This window comes from Arvicola amphibius, chromosome 3 (assembly GCF_903992535.2).
Source record: "Arvicola amphibius chromosome 3, mArvAmp1.2, whole genome shotgun sequence".
NCBI classification, from domain to species: Eukaryota; Metazoa; Chordata; class Mammalia; order Rodentia; family Cricetidae; genus Arvicola; species Arvicola amphibius.
The window spans coordinates 99,318,265-99,338,101 of record NC_052049.1 but is presented as its reverse complement, the minus strand read 5'-3'; the positions used below and the strand labels follow the sequence as shown (position 1 = coordinate 99,338,101).

The following is a 19,837-nucleotide window of genomic DNA, read 5'->3' as shown; positions in this document are numbered from 1 at the left end:
TGGAGCTTGCTTTGACATTTGCAACAACGTCTACCCTCATACTTCTCCGTACTGATTCCCCCACTGTGAGGTAGATTGATTATTGAGGAAACCGAATAGAAAACAGATGCTTCTTTTACATTTAACATTGCTAGCCCTTTGCAAAAAGGCTGGCTCTGAAGTCTCCCACTTGAATCAGTAAGTGCACTTTTACTCTTTAACTTATACCTTATACTTGAACCTAAGCAAGTTCCAACCCACAGGACAGTCAACTTTAGGATCTGTTACTTTCGTACGCTCTTCTCCTCTCCTTACGAATTATGCAGCACCCAAAGGGCTGCAGTAACAGGAGGCTAGGAAGGGCCAAGCCATCTTGATATGTCGTATCACCTCAGAGGGGACCCTTGTCTATACACCCCGGTAGCCCAAGTCCAGGAGCCTGCGACATTTCCGCCAAGGGGATCATAAGGGACATGGCTGGCTTCCACAGGGCTTAGCATCTTCAGGTTTCAGAGCCTCATCACAGGTGTCAGAGGCCTGACCTGAGGGGTCCCTGCACTCCACAGTCCGCCGATGCCAGCTGCCTCCACAAGTGCTGGGACATTCAGACCAGTCCCCGAGCACCCACTCTGCATGGGGCAATGGCTGGATGATGTTGGTGGTTGCTCTCTCTTTGCTATTCTGTGCGCTGAGGTCCATGTCATTGGGAACAAAGAAGGTGTATTTCACTTTGGGGGGAAAGACCTCGCCAGACACTGTCAGGAGCTGTACGGTGAGTGGCTCTGGCAGGGCCTGGAAGCTCTGCAGTCTCTCCAGGGTAGCCATTGAACCACTGTACTTCAGGATGGTCCCCTTCAGCAAGATGTCCTGCTCTGTGGCAGAGATGGCCAGGTTGCCATTGAGCAGGTACTGCCCATTGGCTGTCTTCAGTGCCAGGTAGCTGCCATCATTCCGGACCCCTGGGTGACTCCGTTGTTTCACATCGATGTTCGTGGCACCGGCTGGGATGGTGACAATGTCGTTGTAGCCATAACTATGATAGAGACGGAAACACCGTTAGGGCTGGTGGCCTCCTAGCCTGGAAATTAAAATGGGTTCCCCCAGGCGGCTGGGAGTGAACAGACAGAATAACTGGCAAATACTCAAGTGACTGCCTCAAAGTTCTAAACGGATTAGTTGCCAAGGCAGACAGAAGCGTCTTGGGCATTGGGCTTCCCATGGGTTTTTGCTTCATTTGGCAAATCTACCGTGGCTGTTGAGGCAGTTAGATGTGTAGACAGCAACACAGGAGAGTCCAGGAGAAAAGTGCCAGCAACCTGACCTCTCCTCGGTTCAGGTGAGACTTCAAATACATTTTCTGTATTGCAGTGGTAAAAGTAGACATGGATCTGGGCGGTGGTGGCGGCGCACGCCTTTAATCGCAGCACTCAAGAGGCAGAGGCAGGCGGATCTCTGTGAGTTCAAGGCCAGCCTGGTCTACAGGGTGAACTCCAGGATAGCCAAGGCTACACAGAGAAACCCTATCTCAAAAAAAAAGTTAGACATGGCTACCTCCAGACCCAGAGCTCAAACTCCTGTGGAAAAATATGTGGCCCTTACTCATGCCAGAATCCAACCAGAGCAGAGGATTAACTGCCTCTTTGAGCCAACCATTATACAATATTTGGTTACTATGGACTTGGGAAGGATGTGGGATAAAACTTGCTTCTTTGGAGTCATCTCTTGAGTGTGTCCAGACAACATGAGCACCATCTTTTTGGTGATGGGATACTATTGGGGAAATGCTTCCAGTTCATTGTAGTTTATGTAGGATGTCAGAACTTAGTCCCTTGTCCTCCATTGGGAATTTGGGTTACACAGGGTTGAGATAAGCTATTGAGGAGGGCCATCAGGTGGATTTCTTGCTATTCTTTCTCGATGTCCAACTGGAGCCAGTCTAAGGCTAGGGAGAGTATCCAACGCCATATGTCTAGGACCTAGGAGGAACTGAATAACTCATGCTTTTTTCCTTACTTATTTTGAGCTTGAATTTGAAAATACTTTTAAGTTGGCTGCAATGAAGTGGTTCTGTTTTTTGAGATAGGCACTACTATAACATATGTGCTTGGAAAGGAGAAGATGGAAGAGAAGGTAGGGAGAGGGGGAAGGAGAAGGGAAGGAAAAGAGAGAGGGAGAAGCACAGAGAAAGACAGAGCAAACTTCACTAAGTAGAAAACTAGTTAGCAAAGTGGCAAAACCTCTGAGGTGCTGGGTCTGGAAGCTCAAATGCTAGAAAGCTGCATGAATGCACAGAGATGCTCTAGGTTGAATCTTTGCACAGCAGAAGGAAGAAAAGAAGAATTCCAAGTTTTCTTTCTGTCTATCACTAGCTCTCAGTGTGACCTTAGAAAAGTCAATTGATCTTTTCATGTGTAAGATCCCCGACCCTAAGGTAGGGAATAAAGTATTGGCCTTGTCCAGTAGAATGAAAGCACTTTGGGATATCCCAGGAGCTCTAATGCATGTGGATGTGAGAAGCTCTGAGTCCTTAGATTCCCAAGGCTGCTAAGGCACTGGTTTGCACTCTCTTCTCTGAGGATGAGCTCGTCACAGAAGGACCAGCTTTAAGATTAGACATCTTTCCATAACCGGCCTGAGGGAGTCTTTTGTGTCTGAGTCCTGTGTTACTCAGTGCTGCCCTCCTCCAACTGACTCAGAGCGGACACATTCCTGACCGTGTGGTCTCCAGCACTAAGAAAACAGCGACTGCCCCGGTACCATCCTCTCCACGGTCAGATCCTATACCATGTGTTCTACACCTCCTACCTCAGGAGTTCCTGACCATAATTGTGAGGAGAGAAGACGAATGACATTCTGCAGAGAACCAGGGTCTTGAAGTTCTTATATGACCCCCCCCCACCTCCCATCTACACAGCTAACTAACTAGCAACTGTAATTTCCATTTGAGGTGAGGCCAGCAGTGCCCAAAGCCCCTTATGTTCCTCTGCCTAGGTACAGCCACTTAGGAGACCCACCTGTAGGGGGTGAAAGAACCGGAGACCTTCCTACAGGTAGTGCCTTTGCCTCCACACACCCCACATTTGTCCAGCTTCTTAGGTGAGTTCACCACATGGTCACAGCCAGCCTTAACACATTGCCCCCGGACACAGATGGACAGAGTATCCGGCCCACACAGAGTGCCGTCGATCACCTGGGAAAGGAAAGATGGGACAAGTTGCACACAGAAGCAGTCTGCAGGCAGGGGTGACAAAATGTGCCTGTGCCACCATCCCCGTCTGAATCCAGGAGAGTCTTACCTTGGCTTCAAACACTTTGAACTCACTCCTCCCCCGGGCTCTGCAAAACAGTTTGCATCGGTCCCGGGGGGACACTCCTGAATATTTGGGGACCCACTGCAGGAAATTCCCATCCAGATCAGTGTGGTTGTAGGCATTGTATTTCTCGCACTGCTGCTCCCTGAAGCTTTTGCCTGAGAAGAGCAAGGAATGGCATGGGAGTAACACAGCTGCTGAAGGACTCTGGTAGAGAAAGCTCTGGATGCAGGGCCCCTTTCTTTCTCTAGGCTTTGGACACAGACATAGCCCATTATTTCTGGACACACCAGGGTGCTTGTGTGGGACCCTCCCTCAAAGATCCAAGGAGAGGGGCCGTCCAGCCTCACCCCGGGCTTTCTGGTACAAGCACTCTTTCCATCTGGGCATGTGTGACCGCCACAGAGTGATATTTTCAGGACTTTGCTAATTATGCTTTGTGTTGATTTCCCTAGTAATGACGGACGGGTGGCAAAGACTCACTGATGTTTCTGGTCTTGCCTCTACATCTCATTTTCTGTAATTCTGAATATCTATGGGAGAGCTCCATCTACAGGTACTATAATTACCCCCCCCCCCCAACAGCATTATCTTATTCTTCTGACAACTGGTTTGATTTGGCATTATTATGCTCCAGAATGAGACTGGTACTCTGGCATCTTGAACATTCAAGCATCTCTCAGTGCTGTTTCTAATGTACCATGACACCTTCTGCCAAATTCAGGAAATTGGTGATTTCAAATGCGTACATATGACTTTTATAATCCCAGGCCCAGGCCTCATGCCACCCTCTGGGGCCCCAGAGTTTAGGCTCCAGTGAGCCTCCCCGGTGCTCATACATGAAGGCGTATGTGCGCTGCCTTCAGACAAATCTACCCTTCTGATGTGAGTGATTCCCTTGCACAATCCTGAAATAAGCCTGCTCTTCCTCCACACCTCTCAACCCTGGCTGTGCATCCAAATGGCCCGTGGAGACTTCTAAACACAGATGTACTGTCAGTGCTGAGTTTGTGAGTCCATACTGCTGAAGGGGTCCTGGCTGTATCTGCAAAAGCTTCAAAGTAATAGGACAGCTGCCATGGGCAACTCGCAGACGCTGTTTCAGGCTCTAAGGACCTTTGTGGTCTGGCTTCATTGTGCTGCTACATTTTGTTTGGCTCCAGTTGAGCAAATGATAGTACCTCTCATACCTGCCTTATCCCTGGTACATCCCTCCTGCCTCACCAATATATCATCCCCTGGGCCTTCCTTGACCTAAATTCTTTGAGCTTCTTTCCATGAATTCCTCATAAGCCCAGGGTTGCTGCCTCACAGACGAAGGCATAATTACTATGTAAAAAAATTTACCACTAATCACATTGCAAAGTCCTTGAGGACAGAAACTATGCCTTGTATATTTCTAGCTTCTATATCGGGTATAGCTATATAGAGGCACTGGCTGATCTCAGAGCATGTGAAATCATACTGTCACCTGCCCTCCATGCCTACTCTGCAGACTCTCAGCACCAGAGAGAAATGTTGAAAGCTTCATGCCATTGCTGATCCTCCCTGCTTAGCAAAACTCCAGAGCCTACAGGTTTCCCTACTGGACACCCAGTTCAATGCCAGAGCATCTTGGCACTTGAGAGAAGTTCTCCTAAAGCTCCCTTTTATATTTTCGCACTGCTAAAACTTCCTGCAGTTGCCCAAACTGGTGCTGGAAGGGATGGGGGCAAAAAAATTCCTGATTCCCTTTCCTAAGTTGGCCACTGCACTTTTCCACATCCAAGTTCACAAGTGTGCCTTCTAGCATAACCTAGGGGATAGGCCTGAGCAAGGGGAGGCAGAGGTGGTGCTCTTTCCTGGGAAGGCAGTTGCCATGCCCCCACGGGAAGATGGGCAGCTCTTCGCAGAAGGAACATGCCCAGGAATCACACTCAGAGATCCTCTCTCCTGCCTGAGCTGATTGCTGACTGGAGAGACCTTAGAGGTTTGACTCTGATACTTGCTTTGGAAATGTCTTCCATCTGCTCATAGAAAAGGATTCAGATGCCTCTAAGATGATGATTACCCTCCGCACGACCCTCTCCAAAGGTCACTTCTGGGCAGATTTGGTTGGGAGTGGCACGCTTTGTCTCTCCACAGCTCAGAGATCAGGATAGGAGTAATCTCCCTTCTTTGTTATTACCAGCCTCTTCCTAAAGGAATCGCTGCCCTGGGTGCTTGAAGACTGTTCCCAAGCTTGACATCTTGCAGAATCTATGTAAATTTGGATCAGGACTCAACTCTACTCCTGGGAAGACTCCCCTGTCCCTCCTCTTGGGATCTGTTGCACTTACACCGTGGGCTATTCTGGCAGGTAATTACCATTTGGTGGACACTTCTCTGTGTTGCAGGACTGGTACTTGACTCTCTCTCCCAGGCAAAACCTTCCTCCATTCTGAGGCACCGGATTGTCGCACTCACGGTTGGAAAACTGTATTCCTCCTCCGCAGGTGCGAGAACATTCTCCCCAGGGTCCCCATGGACCCCAGTCTCCATCTACCACGGCCTGCAACACACAATGCCACAGAGTCAGGACCGAAGGGGAGCAGATGCCGGTGTCTATACCACTTGTTGACTGCGGACCTGACTTCCTCGTTTAGCTATTCTCATCTGAATGTATGGAGCTCTGTAAATGACTTCAACTGCTTGTTTAATGATAGTGTAGCTTTCTTGGGTGTGGCTTAGTAAGAACAGAGACTGTGGTGGGTTTGTTCGCTGTGACTTCCCATATAAAACAGCACCTTTCCCTAGTCAAGTGCTCAACACAATAGCTGCTGAATGAGTATGAGGGAGAGTCTTGTATGGATAAATTGGGTCCGGTGCAGTAGGTGTCCATTGGCGCCCATGCTGTTCTTTAAGAGAGGAGTAAGGAGTCAGTGTGGTTGCCTCACCAAGGAAGGATAATATGCCACTAACACCTACGGGATTAAGACAAAGATTCTTCTAAATAACCAGCAGTGCACAATCCCCCCCAAAGCCTTTCCCAGCTCCAGACGTCACTAGCGGCAAGACTGAGAACCCTTGGTCTAAAGACATGGCCAGCGAGAGGTCTTGCCATGATTCTATCAGCTGCTGGTTCCAGGGATAGGACAGTGCTGGGCAACAAACAGAATCGCTTCCAAGTTTACAACTGACCTACAAGAACAAAGCCTTTTCTTTGATAGCTCCATAGAGAGTTCTAAATTAATTTTTGTTCTATCACTAAATCAACGCTTTGTTCACATAAAAACGAAAGCAGAAGACTTAAAAAATAAACAGAGGAAGAAAGAAAAAGAAAGCAAACTTTCAAAGCGCACCACTGCCCTGAAAGAAGCCACTCCCATGGTTTTCACAGCATCTTCCCCTTCTCATGCTCTGAATATAAAATCCTACAGCCGTGGTGCCTTCATTTGACAGGCATGACACCGCATACAAAAGCTAGTTTCCAATCCTGCCTTTTCACTTTAAGGACAGAAGATTCTGTGGCTGTTTTATGTCACCCTGCCACTGAGATGGGTAGTTGGACCCCCCTCTTCTCTCGACACCACGAGAAGAGAATGAATGGGGAGAACAGGAGCTGGCTGAGCTGGAATCTGTGAACGCTGCGCCAGCACAGGCTTCGGATCAGAGTGTGTGGCTTCCACAGCCCAGGAAGGCTCCCAAACTCAGCACAAGAGCATGCCACGAAGGACAGCCCTTGGAACGTGCTTGGGCCACCGTGGCGATTCAGTGCTGGGCAGGGCCCAGGCTATGAAACTCATCGGATGGTATTTCATCATGAAGGCTCCATGACTTGCAATAGGAGAAATGTGATCAGCCTTGCTGTTCGGATGTATTAAGAGCAGGGCGAAGAAGTGAACCACTTAAAACCCTCACTGGTATTGCCTTGGTTTTTCATGCAAGTTTCCTCTGTCCTGGGCCAAGTTTGCTCTTTTCTGGACACAGGCCACTTGGATCCCTTCTCTGCTCCTTTGGGAGTATGACATTCTTACTATTACACTTATTCTCTGATTTCTGCTAAGGGACTCAGCTTAAACACGGTAGGCTATGAATACCCAGACCTTGATGAAATGTCCCTATCCCATGTCACTCTCTATTTATAGCGGATTCCTCCAGGCTCTCCTTTGCTTAGTGCCCACCTTCTGGTCTTCACACCTTCACCAGTCTTCCTACCTCTCAAATTAGCTCTAAAACAGCCCCCAGGAGGAGATGCCTGGCAACAGCCCGTTGACCCTGAGCAAGCCTCCAAGCTCCTCCCCCGTGGGGGTAGTTAGAGTTTGTTTTGTTGAAAGATGAGTGGTTTCCTGATAACAGACACTTGCAGCTTGGACTGAAGAGTCTGAGCTTGACTCTCAAATATGGTGCCTCAGCCTCCCCCTCCAGCCTTTCCTCTCCAGCCTTTGACTACTCTCCACCTTCCTCACCTTGGGATTCTCCACTTCCTCCTTGAGCAAGCAGCTGCCGTGCAGACACAGGTGCTCAGGGCCACAGGGTGTACCGTCCGCCCAGAGCAGGCTGCCGTTCTTTGTGTGGCAAACGGGCTCATCACTATCCCGATGGCGGCACCAGAGCTGCACACAGATGTCCTCCACAGAGGTGTTGGGGCAGTGGCGGAAATCAGGCCCAAAGATCTGCTTGCACTGTTGGTCCAGCTCATAGAGGGTGCTATGGCCTGGGAGGCCTGTGGGGAGGGGCAGGACCGAAGAGGGGGCATCCAGGAGACAATCTCCTGAGAACGGAGGAAAGAAAGAAGTCAGAACAAGGGCAGAGCCTTGCTCTCAGCAACTCATGGTCTCCTGCATGAAGCTCCAATTCTGAATGATGTACTTTAGTGTCTAGGCATCCCGGGTTCTTCAACCTTGATCTAAACATCACCAACATCCAACCATGTACATAGAGCTCATTTAATTCTGGGTAGCTGTAGCAAAGGTTTCTGTAGGATGAGTTTTCTTTTACTGTCCAGAACATGTTAGACACTTTCCCAATGATGCTCATGCATCTAGGGATGGCCAGCCACTTGCTCTATTAAACCACATCCCACTTAAGAACCCTGACATGCAAATAAAGCCTGAGTATTGACATCTGTACAATCTACTGTTTTTACGTCAGCTATATCCCTGCCTCCTTCAGAAGAATCTAGAACACTTGCTTCACTGTTTTGTTCCGCAATCCAAACTTCCTGAACCCGGCACTCCTGCCCTAGATCCTTGTTCGCGTGTGATCTGCCCACAGTCTTTCTGCCATTCCTCAGCTGCCATCCTCAGTCTACCACTCCAGCCTGGAACATTCTCTTCCCTGCTCTTTCAAACTACAAACAGCCTTCCATTCCTCTACGTTCTGCTCAGACTCACCGTTCCCAGCCAACCTTCCCAGACTAATTCCTTCTGCTTTGGAATGAATAAATCTGCTAGCCCAGAGCTCGGGCTATGGGAAGACAGGGGCAAGGAAGAGCATTCTGAGAGGATGCCTAACATGCCTTTCTAGAATGACATGCCTCTGAAGTCTCTCCCCACCCTATGGGCTTTGTGAGAAAGCACAGCTGCAGGGAGTCCCCAGGGCAGAGCAGGTGCCAGCAGTCACGAAAGAGGCTCTACAGCTGATGGGTGGGGAGAAGCCGGGGGTGGGGGTGGGGGGGGTGGGGGGGTGGGGGGGGAGCCGAGCGGGGCCTACCGTGACCGTCATCCAGGAGCTCGGTGAGGTATACGGCACTGCAGGGAGACCAGGGCAGCGTCTTGTTCACGTGGATGAAGAATGGCGCCATCATGTGGTACTTGCCCATGGGCCCAAACAGTCTCACACAGGGCTTTGAATCGTCGTGGGGCATGCTGAGAACGTGCCCTGGATGGGGGTGGGGGGAGCCGAGAACTGTGGTCCCTTCCAGCTGCCCACACCTCCAGGTGCCCTGTCCTGCCCGTATGTTCCCTATGTGGCCAGCAGTGCTGATGGTCTCAACGGTCCTTTCCTGTCACCATCTCCCCACTGGTATGGCCACCCAGATTCCCTGAACAGTTTTGTTTTGTTTGGGTCTTTCTCTCAGGTCTTGAGATCCCTTTATTTTTTTGGGGGGGGAGATTTCTCTGGATCTCTTGTTCATTTCTACTGTTGGTCGTCTAACACGGCTCTCTCTTTATAACCCGTCTCCCCATGAAGCCTACCTACTTAGCTTACTTACATCATCATGGTAACCTAACACTTCTTCCATGTGTTGGCATTCTCTGGGTAATAGTGCTGATGGTCCAGGACACCAATTTAGCATTTTGGTCTTATGCTCAGAGTAGGAGCGGAGTCACTGATATCAAGTACAATGTCTATCTACGTAGAACCACGCTGTCAATGGCTACCTGTGAGGTTGCTTTCTTCTCAGAATCCGGGCAGTTGTGGACATGAAAGAGGCAGTTTCTTCTGATGTGTGAGGCAAGCTCTGGTGTGACAAGTCTTACCTAGCTCATGGGCCAGAGTGTAGGCTGCCTGCAGTCCCTCATCCTTGATCACGGAGCAGCTCTTGTTGGGGTCACAAATGGTGCCGACGTCTGCCATCCCTAGGGTATCACATTGCTCACCCTTCCCACAGAAGTTCTGTTTGGTGAAGAGAGCACATTAGGTTGTGGAGACAAGCATGGAGGACAGAGGTGCATGCCTAGTGTCCCACTCAGCCTTCTGAGAAACACTACCTGATGGTAGACCCATTACTGCGTCTTCTAAAGCTTTTTAAAAAAGAATGGGATCATCAGTGGAGCACAGCTTCTAGACATCTAGACATCCCGCCTAGGTGTCCAGCATTCTTGATTTTTATGTCTTGGTTGTGACAGCTGGTTCACCCTAGCCTTGTTCTTCTAACCTGAAGATGGGAGGCAGAGCTTCATAATTACTTGGAGTCTGCCCCTTCTGTAAGACTGCCTGGGTTTAACTGTGGGCACTTCTGCTGTATGGTCTCTTCGTGCCTCAGTTACCTCAGTGGCGAAATGGGTACGCCACCACCTCACTTCCACTTGTGACTCATGTGAGGACTAATGCAGTAGGCAGGGCCTGGTATACATGGCTGTGCCCAGTGGCCTTCAGGAAAACGGTTTAATTAAGTCACCACAGCCATCCTATGTGAAAACCCCGGGGATCCCAAGGTTTTCATCCCTGTGCCTAACCAGACTGGAGACGGAACCCCTTTCCCATTTCCATTTCCAGACCTCTCCCAGGGCAGCTTGAGTCTGTTTCCTTTTGGTATGACCTCAGCAGACAGCTGGTCACAAACTTTTGGAAAAGAGCCCTTCTGAGATTCTTCTCCCCTTGCAATGGCCTCCCACTTGTCCTCGTGACCTCCTTCTCGTCATTCCAGCAAGAGGCCTCCAACGTCCAGCTGGGGCCAGCAGGGAGACAGTTCCCACGTTTGGACAGGCCTCGAAGCTCTCCCTCTGATCTGCCCATCCCATCTCCCCTGGGCTTTCAGTCCACACACCTGTCTGGTGAACAAAATGGCAGTGTCATAATGCTCCGGGTGGCGGTCGCTGGGCTTGTTGAAGCGCCGCTGCCAGCTGCAGAAGTTGCGCAGTGTGAGCCCACCGTTGTCCGACACCTCGGGGCCCCAGCCTTCCTCTTCCACTATTAGCACTTTTACCACCACGAGGTTGATAGAGTTTCTGATGCTTGGGTGCTTGTAGATTCGGGATGCCATTGCCATCACTGTGAGGATGTGGTTCTGCCAGGGTGGGGGAACAGTGGGAGAACACTAGTCACGCTCCTGTCCCTGACGACCCAATGCTACCACCTCATATTAGGAGACACTTAGCTCACAGGTCAGACTCTGGGCTGAGTCTTAGACGTGCAGTATCTCATGAGGATTAGGCAAACATTCGAGGACTCCGTGTTATTTCCCCAGAGAAGGAGTACAAGGCTCAGTGGCTAGTCCAAGATCACAAAGCTAATGAACTATCATCTGACCTGTTTGATCACAAAACTTAAGCATTTAACATTCAGACCAGGTCATGGGGTCACCTGCTTCCTCGTAATTAATTAAAATTCAATGTAGTAAGTTCTACCATTGCACCAGCAACGTTTCGAGTACATCAGCAGCTGTACACGGAGCATGGATGTTGCGTTGGAACTGTAAATAAAAAGTTTTCTTGGGTTGGATGGCTTATTCTGACTGCCCAGGACACCAGGTGGCTCCTGGCCAAACACCCCCATCTTCCCTGGCTTCCCTCCAGAAGCAACAGTCTGAAGATTCACAGTCAGTGGAATTTCCCTCTTAGGATCTGTCCGAGCATTCTCCTGTGTTCACGGGGATAATTTCTACTTTTTAGCACGGGAATTGCTAACTCTGAAGACTTTGCTCTAATAATTACCCTTAGCAGCAGCTACTCTGTCATTGCCCACAGTTGACACACTAGCTTCTCACGATCACTACAGATCAGGCTTTGCCATTCTGCTTGTGGATGAGAGAGTCAGTCAAGTTCAAAAACTCCTTGTGACCCTTAAAGTCAAGCTACCAGCCCAGGAATGTGTCTGAGGTCCACACTCCCTTTTAGAGGTCCCTAGAGTTTAGATTTCTGCCTTCTGCCTGGACAGTTCCTGCACCCTCCTCCAGTATTTATTCCCTCCTATACAGGTCTTGAGAGAAGCTAGAGGGCCTAATGAACCCCACATGCTGAGGCTCCCACTTGCCTTCATTTCCACCCAGGTGGACCGAAGGGCCTGCCGTCCTATGTCATTAGCTGGCTTCCAGCCTATCCTTGAGCTGCCAACTGCTTACTTGCTGCATTCGGAGACTTTGAGGGGAGGTCAGATGAGAGCTTATTGTCCTGCCTCGGGGACCTCATGGATTATTTTTCAGAGGCAGAGACAAAGGTTGACAAGCTGGCATGCCTTGAGCCAGCTAGGCAGTCGCTTGCATGCTTTGCCCTTTTAGCTCCCCGGAGTCTCACCCCCCTTCAGCCCCCTTTCTCAGTTCTCCTGTGGTCTTAACAGTGGGAGCAGGACAGGAAAGGCTATGGAGGGGACAGTCCATCGAGGAAGGTCATGTGTGGGGGTTCCAGATGTATTCCATTATTTGTGAATGGGACCTGTCTGTGCATCATGCAGGCAACAGGCCAGATGTTTCATCAGTCCTACAAACCGGTTGGTGGGTTTCTGAGCTCAGGTTACTCGGCATGCCATGCGCCCTAGCTTGTTTAGGCTGATGTAAACATCTTATCAGCGAGGCTGCAACTTGGCATTTGCTCCCTGAGTTGGATGGCTGAGGGGAAAAAGGCAACCACATCATTATGCAACTCGGGGTGAGTCCTGAGGAATGGTAGCTTGTGAGACAAGTTCCTGGCCAGATCCTCGCTGCTTCTTGAGAGAGGACAGACAGTCTCCTGGTCTACCTAGTGAGGCTAGCATCTGACTGGACCAACCCCTGGGAATCACTTCTGGACCTATCTGCAACTATCCTTTCAGGATTTCTTCCTGCTGAGTTCAAGCTCCGAATTGGAAAACTAGAGAGGGTGAGGTCTTTTCATAAACAGTGTGACACCTAGATGCTGGCTTCTAGGTACTCAACCGAGGGGGTCTACTACTACGAGGAATCGGAAGATTTGGAGCGTCCAAGAATGGTCTGTATGCGCAAATTGACCAGACCAAACCAGATTTAGAGCGAGAGATGAAATGCTAGTCCTTCAGGGAACAGGCAGATGGCTATGTGGAGGGAGTGCAGTCTGGGGAATCCATGAGCTCCTTTCCTCCAGAAACTGAGCATCTGTCAAGGCTAAGATGGCCAGGGAATCACAGCGTTCACGCAACAGCTGGCTACGAAGACATTGTAAGCCCTTCCTTCTCACCGACTATCCCAGAAGACAATCCGCATAGTGGAGGACCACAGGGACTCCGTGGTCCATCGCTCCCTTCAGAACCTGCAGTCCTAGTCTCACAGAGGAGCAGACCATGTCCCATGTCCAGCTGGGTCTTCTAGTGGCAGGACTCTGCATCATAGGTCACGGCGTAGTTTGCCAGGGAAAATGATTGCTGAGCTTGGGCGAGGCATGTCACCTGGAGCCTGTGAGCTTCTGATTCCCCATCTGTTCTCTGGGTCCTGAAGGACAGACCTGACTTACAGATATAGGGAGCAGGCCCAGGTGCCAGTCAAAGAAAAGGTCAGATGGCTTGCTTGCTCTGCCACCTGGTGTCTATTTATACCTCCCTGCTTACTACCCAAGCACAAACTGTGAGCTAAAGAGTAGGAATGAGATTCTTCCCCCTATAGACTGAGGCCCCTGGTGTTTGGCAGGCAATCCTCAGAACTATCCCAGAGTGGTAGAAGCCCATAACCACTACACTCAAGGTAAGTCAAACAACTTAATTTTCCCTAGGTAAAAGTAGCACTTCTGAGGGAGTCTTCTCTGTCACCATCCCCCAAATTCTTTGAGCTACAAGCAAGACCTTTCCTTCCACAGGTTCTCGGATGTTCCTATGGCAGTCAAAGTCTACCTTTGGGATCCTTGGAGAGACTAAGCCTCGGCAAAGTGCACTATCAAGCGGCTTCTCATCCTGGCTTCAGCGTCACCTGTCGTACTTGGCTTCTTTGCTCGCTCGCACAGGACGGATGCTAAACTAAACCCCGTGTGGCATGCCTGGGGATGTGGCAATGTATGTCCACACGTGGCATCCTTACTCTTACTTCTACGTGTGACACTAGGCTCTGGGATAGTGCTCCAAGGAGGAAAGGGGGAAGCAGAGGGAGAGAAAAGAGTGAGACTCACATAGCCATCCTTCATCTCACCTTGTTCCCCACCCAGCAAAAGGTGTTGCTGCAAAAACTACCCTTATTCAGAACTGCCAGAAACCGACCTTGAACTCAGAGCTGGTGCAATCTGCAAAGATGTTCTTTCTGCTCTGCAGGACAGCAAGGCTACAAAGCAGTGGCTAAGAGCATTCTAGTATGTGTGGCCACAAATGGATTTTATCACCAAAGACAACCCTAGGAATAGCTGTGCCTTGCCGAGCACCAGCTATCTACCAGACCCTGGCTCAGATGGGTTCCATGCTTTGCTGCATTCTCGAGACAGTCTCAGCGCTTGGGCATGCCTGCTCCCTTTTCCCTGGTGAAGAAATCAAGGTACAGAGAGATAGATGCTTGCTTAGAAACTCTAAGGGACTTCGTCTTTCCTAAGTCTATGTTCCTGTCCACCACACTACCATCAGTCTTGGCTGCTACAAGGAAAACCAAACCCAAAGTTTGAAAGCAAATAAGAAAGCCAGGCTAACCTGCCATGCTCTACATCCCACCCCCAAGGTTAAGATATTGGACATTTTCTTTGGGAAATAGTATCTTTGCTCACTCTGACTGCAGTAGATGCGAAAGATGGGAAGGACTCATTATTGAGAAGGTGGGCTGAACATAATTAATGTAACATAACAGTCTTCCACCCAAGAAGACTGACATAGTTACAGAGTTGATGGAGCCTATACCTGTCTATCACCCGAACTATCATACTGCTGACATCAAGAGATGACACTGTTTTTTATTTAGGCTACCAGGCAGAGATCCATTGTATAGGATAGCTATAGTACTAGGGCTGGTAGGAAGCATTCACTCTGGAAGGTAGAGTAAATGAGACGGTTGCTACAGCTTGTTCCTGGAATCATCTCCAAGACCCCTGACATCTGGGAGTGCTCCAGTCTGCTTTTGGGGAAGAAGAACACAACTCTGACAGAAACCACAGCTGTCCAGGCTCCAGAATTCCCGAGCTACTGAAACAGGACATCTGGTTCTGTCCCAGGTTAGGTGACTTTTGCTTGAGGTTCAGGTGGGTTGCTCATACGAGTTGACTTTTTCTGAGAAAACCAAGTCTGGATACTTTAAGACCTGGCTTATTCATCCGGCCCCCAACCTCCCTACACAAGCTAGTCTTTAACATGTAACCTGCAGGGATCCCCTGGGCGATTCATTCACACAGATGAAAGGTACTTTGGGGGGGGGGGGTCTTTGGGTCACGAAGTGGGCGATGGTGATGACAAGGGTCCCTGATCCTCTAAGGGACAACAAGACACTTGGACAAGGTAATGAATTCTGGCCTACGTATTTCTGAGACTGCTTTATGACGAGCCCTTAACTCCGAAGCCAGATAATAAGGTGGGGAGCAGGGGCCCTCCTTGTGAAGGGATTAAGTGAACTCAGTTGCAGAGCCCTGTTAAATGTCATTGTCACCAGCAGTGACACCAGTCTGGATCATAGCTGACTCTTTCTTGAAGCTTTGAAGACAAAGGTGGTTTCTTCTCAGAACAGGGGTTGGCACCTTGGTGGGACATCCTGAGACTGCCAGATTTAAGGAGCCATGCCACAAAGTAGGCAACCGTGAGAGTGTGGCTAGAACCACAGGTCTTCCTCATGAGAAGACGCAGCATGGTACAGCAGCAGAGAATGCTGCTAGACTTTGGCTCAGGAAATCCGGGAGGCGTGGCAAGCTAGATTTGCCACACCTACCAGTGTGACCTTAGGAAAGTAGTCACAAGTCTTCTTTGAGCTGCATATCCATCCTCTGCCTCTCTCACAAGCATTTCCATTGATGTCATGCAAGTAAAACCATCCTGTAAATGAAGCACGGTCAGGGAACGACTGGATCTTCCAGGAGTTGGCTCATCATGAAGCAGTCTCACAGATACATAGGCCAGAATCCATTACCTTGTCCAAGTGTCTTGGTGTTCCCTGGAAAATCAGGGGCTCTTGTCATCACCATCGCCCGCTCGTGATGCAAAGACACCCAAAAGTACAATCTATCGGTGTGAACGAATAGCTCAGGGGATCCCTGCAGGTTACATGTCAAGGACTGTCTTCTGTAGGGTGGGGAGTTGAATAAGCCGGGTCTTAAAATATCAGGACTTGGTGGTTTTCACAGAGAAAGTCAACTCGTATGAGCAACAAACCTGGACCTCAAGTAGAAGTCAGCTAACCTGGGGGCAGAACCAGATGTCCTGCTTCAGTAGCTTGGGAATTCTGGAGGCTGGACAGCTGTGGTTTCTGGAGATGCCAAGTACATCCTTGAAGGAAACGTTTAACATCTCAGCGTTTAAATGAGGAGCTGAGAGAGGTGCTAGGGAGGACATTTTGGCTCTGAGTTCTGAAAAACTGACTTTCCTGCAGTTTCTCCGTGTTCTTGTTGCTCTTTCTACATTTTGGCTGTCAAGCAGATGTCAGAGACTGGTCTAATTTGGGCATAGATGTAAGTTTTAGCTCTGGATTTGTTCCTGAAGGAGCCTGGAGCCAGGTGTACGGGTCTTGGTAAATTGGGAAGTCCTCTTGTCACCCCTTTCTATATTTCCAATACTTACTGGGGGAAAGGAGTCAGAAGAAGTGGCTGGTGCCTCCTCTTAGGGTAGGCAGAGAATCAAATATGACATTAGCACAGATTAAACCTCAAGACTCCGATGGCTCAGGGCTGTCTTGCAGTGCTCTGAGCAGAGCCAATACCACAAAAGCATGCAGGAAGCCTGCCCCAGGTTTAATGGGTCTGTGCACTAGATAGACAAGCAATCACGCAGACTTCCACCCACAGCCCTTCCTGCCCTCTCTCCTGGTTTTCACTGGAACTGTCTCATCGAGCACATCTTCATAGCAGAAAGGTGGACCAGATGAAAAGCAGAAGGCTGGCTGTTCCCTTGTCTGGCAGTTCTGCAAAGGTAATGCCCATGTCCTTGGCATCCCCAACAGTCAGGCACAGTTTGAGTCTAGGATGAAGACCCTAATCAAGGGCACCACCACAAACTGGGCTGCTAAAGTGCTGGGATCCCTGACTGGGGGAACTGGGATCTCTGAGCAGGTCAGCTTCTTCTAGCTGAGCTAACATTTCTGTTTCTAGATGCTCCAGAAGATGTGACCCTTATCGTTTCTCCTTCTGGTAAGGTTTTTGTTTTGTCTTGGGAGGGAGGTATTGGGGGCGCATCTTGCTGAGTCAGCACCCACTGCATGTCGTTAGGAACATGTGCAGCTACTGCTTGGGTTCAGTTTTTCCTGCCCAGGCCGCTTGAAAGCTGATTCTGAGCTGAGGGTGACTGAGCCGACCAAGCTCAGCTCACTGTTCCTTTAGACACAGACAGAAAAAGTTCATCCTTTAGCCCAGCTCCCTCCCCTTTCACTGAAACTTCAGTTTTCTGGGCTGAGGCCCCCCCCCCCCCCCCCCCCGCAGAAATTCTGTTCTCCTCCCTTCTTGTACTGGATGCTGGCATTGCCAAGTTCTGCCAGGGCTGAGCGCCAGGTTGGCGAGGTAGCCGGTGCCCCTTGATCAGAACCAGCTGGGCCTACAGAAGTTGGACAGCTTGCTTCCAGGTTCCTCTAACGTCTTTCCCTTACAGGAACCTCAGTTCTGTACCCAAAGACAGTCACAGCCACCTTGTCCCAGCCCAGCTTCCTGTCCTAGGGAGCCCCAGAGAGTCACGGACAGTAGAGAGTTGCGGGAAGCAGGCCCAGGAGGATCAGGGTTCTTTAAAAAAAGTGCAGTTTTCATCTCCTTTGGGAGAAGCAGGTGCCTGAGGACTGCGGGAGATTCAGAGTCAGCACCTTTACTGTAAACTGGAAGGGATTTAGAAGCTGGGGAAGTAGGAAGCCGGGATAGCAGAAGTTAATGGAGTTGCTGCTATTTCTCCGAAAGGAAAAAGTCCCCTTTGGGGTTGGGCTTGGGAGCTAGAAGATCCCCCCCCCCCTCCCCGCCCCAGTGGGAAGGGAAGAATTGAAAGTCATTTGGGAAGAGAAGAATGTTATGGATTGTTAGTGTCCGTGGAAGTCTCTCCTACCTGCAGGTCGGTTCCATAGAAGGCAGCCATGGACGCATCAGCCACCAGCAGTGTTTCCACGAAGCGAGCCTCGGACACAAACCGTTTGCTCCTAGTTTTAAATCTTAAGGGTGGTGGCAATTCGCTAGAGTCTTCTGTCTCTTTGCGCAACCCCTCTTTGTCCTGCTCCCTGTCCTCTTCGTTGTCACTTCTCTCCGGTCCCTGTCCCTTACCCATCTCCACCTCCCACTCGAGTCCTTGAGGGAGGGGAAAGACTTCGGCGGCAGCGAGCCCGGGGTCCTCCCGGCGCTGCCCCGGTCCCCAGCGCTGCAGGCGGTGAGGCTGGTCCAGGGAGTCCCCAGCGCCTTGTGGCTGGATAGTGAACTCCTCGCCTGCCAGCAAGAATGAGCCGCTCAGCCCGCGACACAGGCTCACCGCAGCCAGAGAATCTCGCTCCCCATTCACGGTACCAGAGAAGAAGCAACCGCGCAACCCTGGTTCGCCCCCGGTCGCAGCGCCCGAGCCCCCGAGACGCTCGATCTTGAACTCGGGCGCCAGAAAGCTGGCGTCAGGCGCCAGGCGCAGCACGAAGCCCTGGCCCAAGGCGGACAGGTGGAAGGCGAGCTCGCTCGTGCTGCCGGGCAACCGCGTGGGCACCAGTAACTCCGAGGCCTGCGACCCGCTTCCCGGCTCTGCCGGGGCGCCGCAGACAAGTGGCGGCGGCGGCAGCTGCAACAGCAGTAGCAGGAGGGGCGGCCACCGGGCGGCGGTGGGGTCGCGGAGCATGAGGGCAGAGGGCTGCGGAGCGCGGGAGAGGGAAGAAGGTAGCCGCGCAGGCAGGTGCTGGTGGCCCAAGGCGGCCGGGCCGCTCTCTCCAGGAAAAATGATCAATCAGATGGGGAGGCCGACTCGGCCAGCGGCAGCAGGCGCGGCGGTCCCCTGGCGGCCCCTCTGGTTCGCACAGCCCGCTACTCTTGCGCCCGCCAGCCAACCTAGCAGAACTCCAGAAGCTGGCGCCCTGGGTCGCGAGCGCTCTTCTCCGTGCTGTCCCGTGCAGTCGCCTCCTTCCTCGGGAAGCACCGAGTGGGCTGTTGAGCCCTTCGTATTTATACTTCCTTCCCGGCTTTGACATAAGAGGTTTATTTTTGATCTCTCACTATTCCCGTTTCCCCTCCCCTGGGGTCAGAGACAGGAACAGAAAAGAGGGAGAGGAGGGGAAAAAAAGGTTGAAATGTAAAACCAATCAGGAGTTAGTGAGCCCCTCCCCATAGTTAAGTAGTTAAGTGTCGACTTCGGCGTTTGTTTTCTTTCTTTCTATGTGAGGGCCCAAGCCAATTTCTCTAACGCTGGGCAGCCCCTGAAGGCAAGTCCTGGGGTGGGGGGGGGTGAGGGTGGGGGTGGGGGAGAGACTCTAGCCTCTTCCTGTGCTAGAGTCAGGGACTCTGGACAGACACACTCTCTTGAAGAGGCCTCTCTGCATTGGTCTCAGTGACAGTGTTCGGATTCCTGCACAGACCTGGCAGTGTTAAAGGAGGTTTTTGGAGACGATTCCAGAGCCTTTAATGGTAAAACACAAGTGAGAGGTAGGAAAGTCACACTGAAATCACACTGGTCACTAAGACCATTGGAGAGCTTAAAAAAAAAAAAAAATGCCCTGTCAAAAGTACTCTCAGTTGCTTGTTTCTGTGGAGGGTGGGGCAGTGAGCAGTAAACCATCAGAGAGGCAAAGTGGCTTCAATACCATTCAGTCCCCCCTTCGCCTGCGAGGAAGCGCTTCTCCAGCCTGGCCTCTGTCATACGGTTCTGCCAGT

The 19,837-nt window shown here is 50.7% G+C and overlaps 1 protein-coding gene across 1 annotated transcript; it reads right to left on the bottom strand.

The window, feature by feature from the left end:
* Positions 1-441: 441 nt before the first annotated feature.
* Positions 442-18,812, bottom strand: Adamts8 (ADAM metallopeptidase with thrombospondin type 1 motif 8). The gene is made up of 9 exons (XM_038324111.1): positions 18,048-18,812; positions 10,744-10,983; positions 9,734-9,869; positions 8,964-9,131; positions 7,718-8,022; positions 5,637-5,820; positions 3,276-3,448; positions 2,994-3,169; positions 442-1,012 (listed from the first exon to the last, which is right to left on the bottom strand). Exons 1-9 carry the CDS (start codon positions 18,810-18,812, stop codon positions 442-444), a joined length of 2,718 nt encoding a protein of 905 aa, XP_038180039.1.
* Between the last annotated feature and the right edge of the window lie 1,025 nt (positions 18,813-19,837).

Excerpts from the sequence above, each read along its gene's own strand:
- Adamts8 (XM_038324111.1), bottom strand. The coding sequence starts at position 18,812 with ATGCTCCGCGACCCCACCGCCGCCCGGTGGCCGCCCCTCCTGCTACTG. Across the intron at positions 10,984-18,047 it reads TCTATGGAACCGACCTGCAG|AACCACATCCTCACAGTGAT; the intron begins GTAGGAGAGACT and ends CCACCCTGGCAG. Across the intron at positions 1,013-2,993 it reads GGTTCTTTCACCCCCTACAG|TTATGGCTACAACGACATTG; the intron begins GTGGGTCTCCTA and ends TCTCTATCATAG.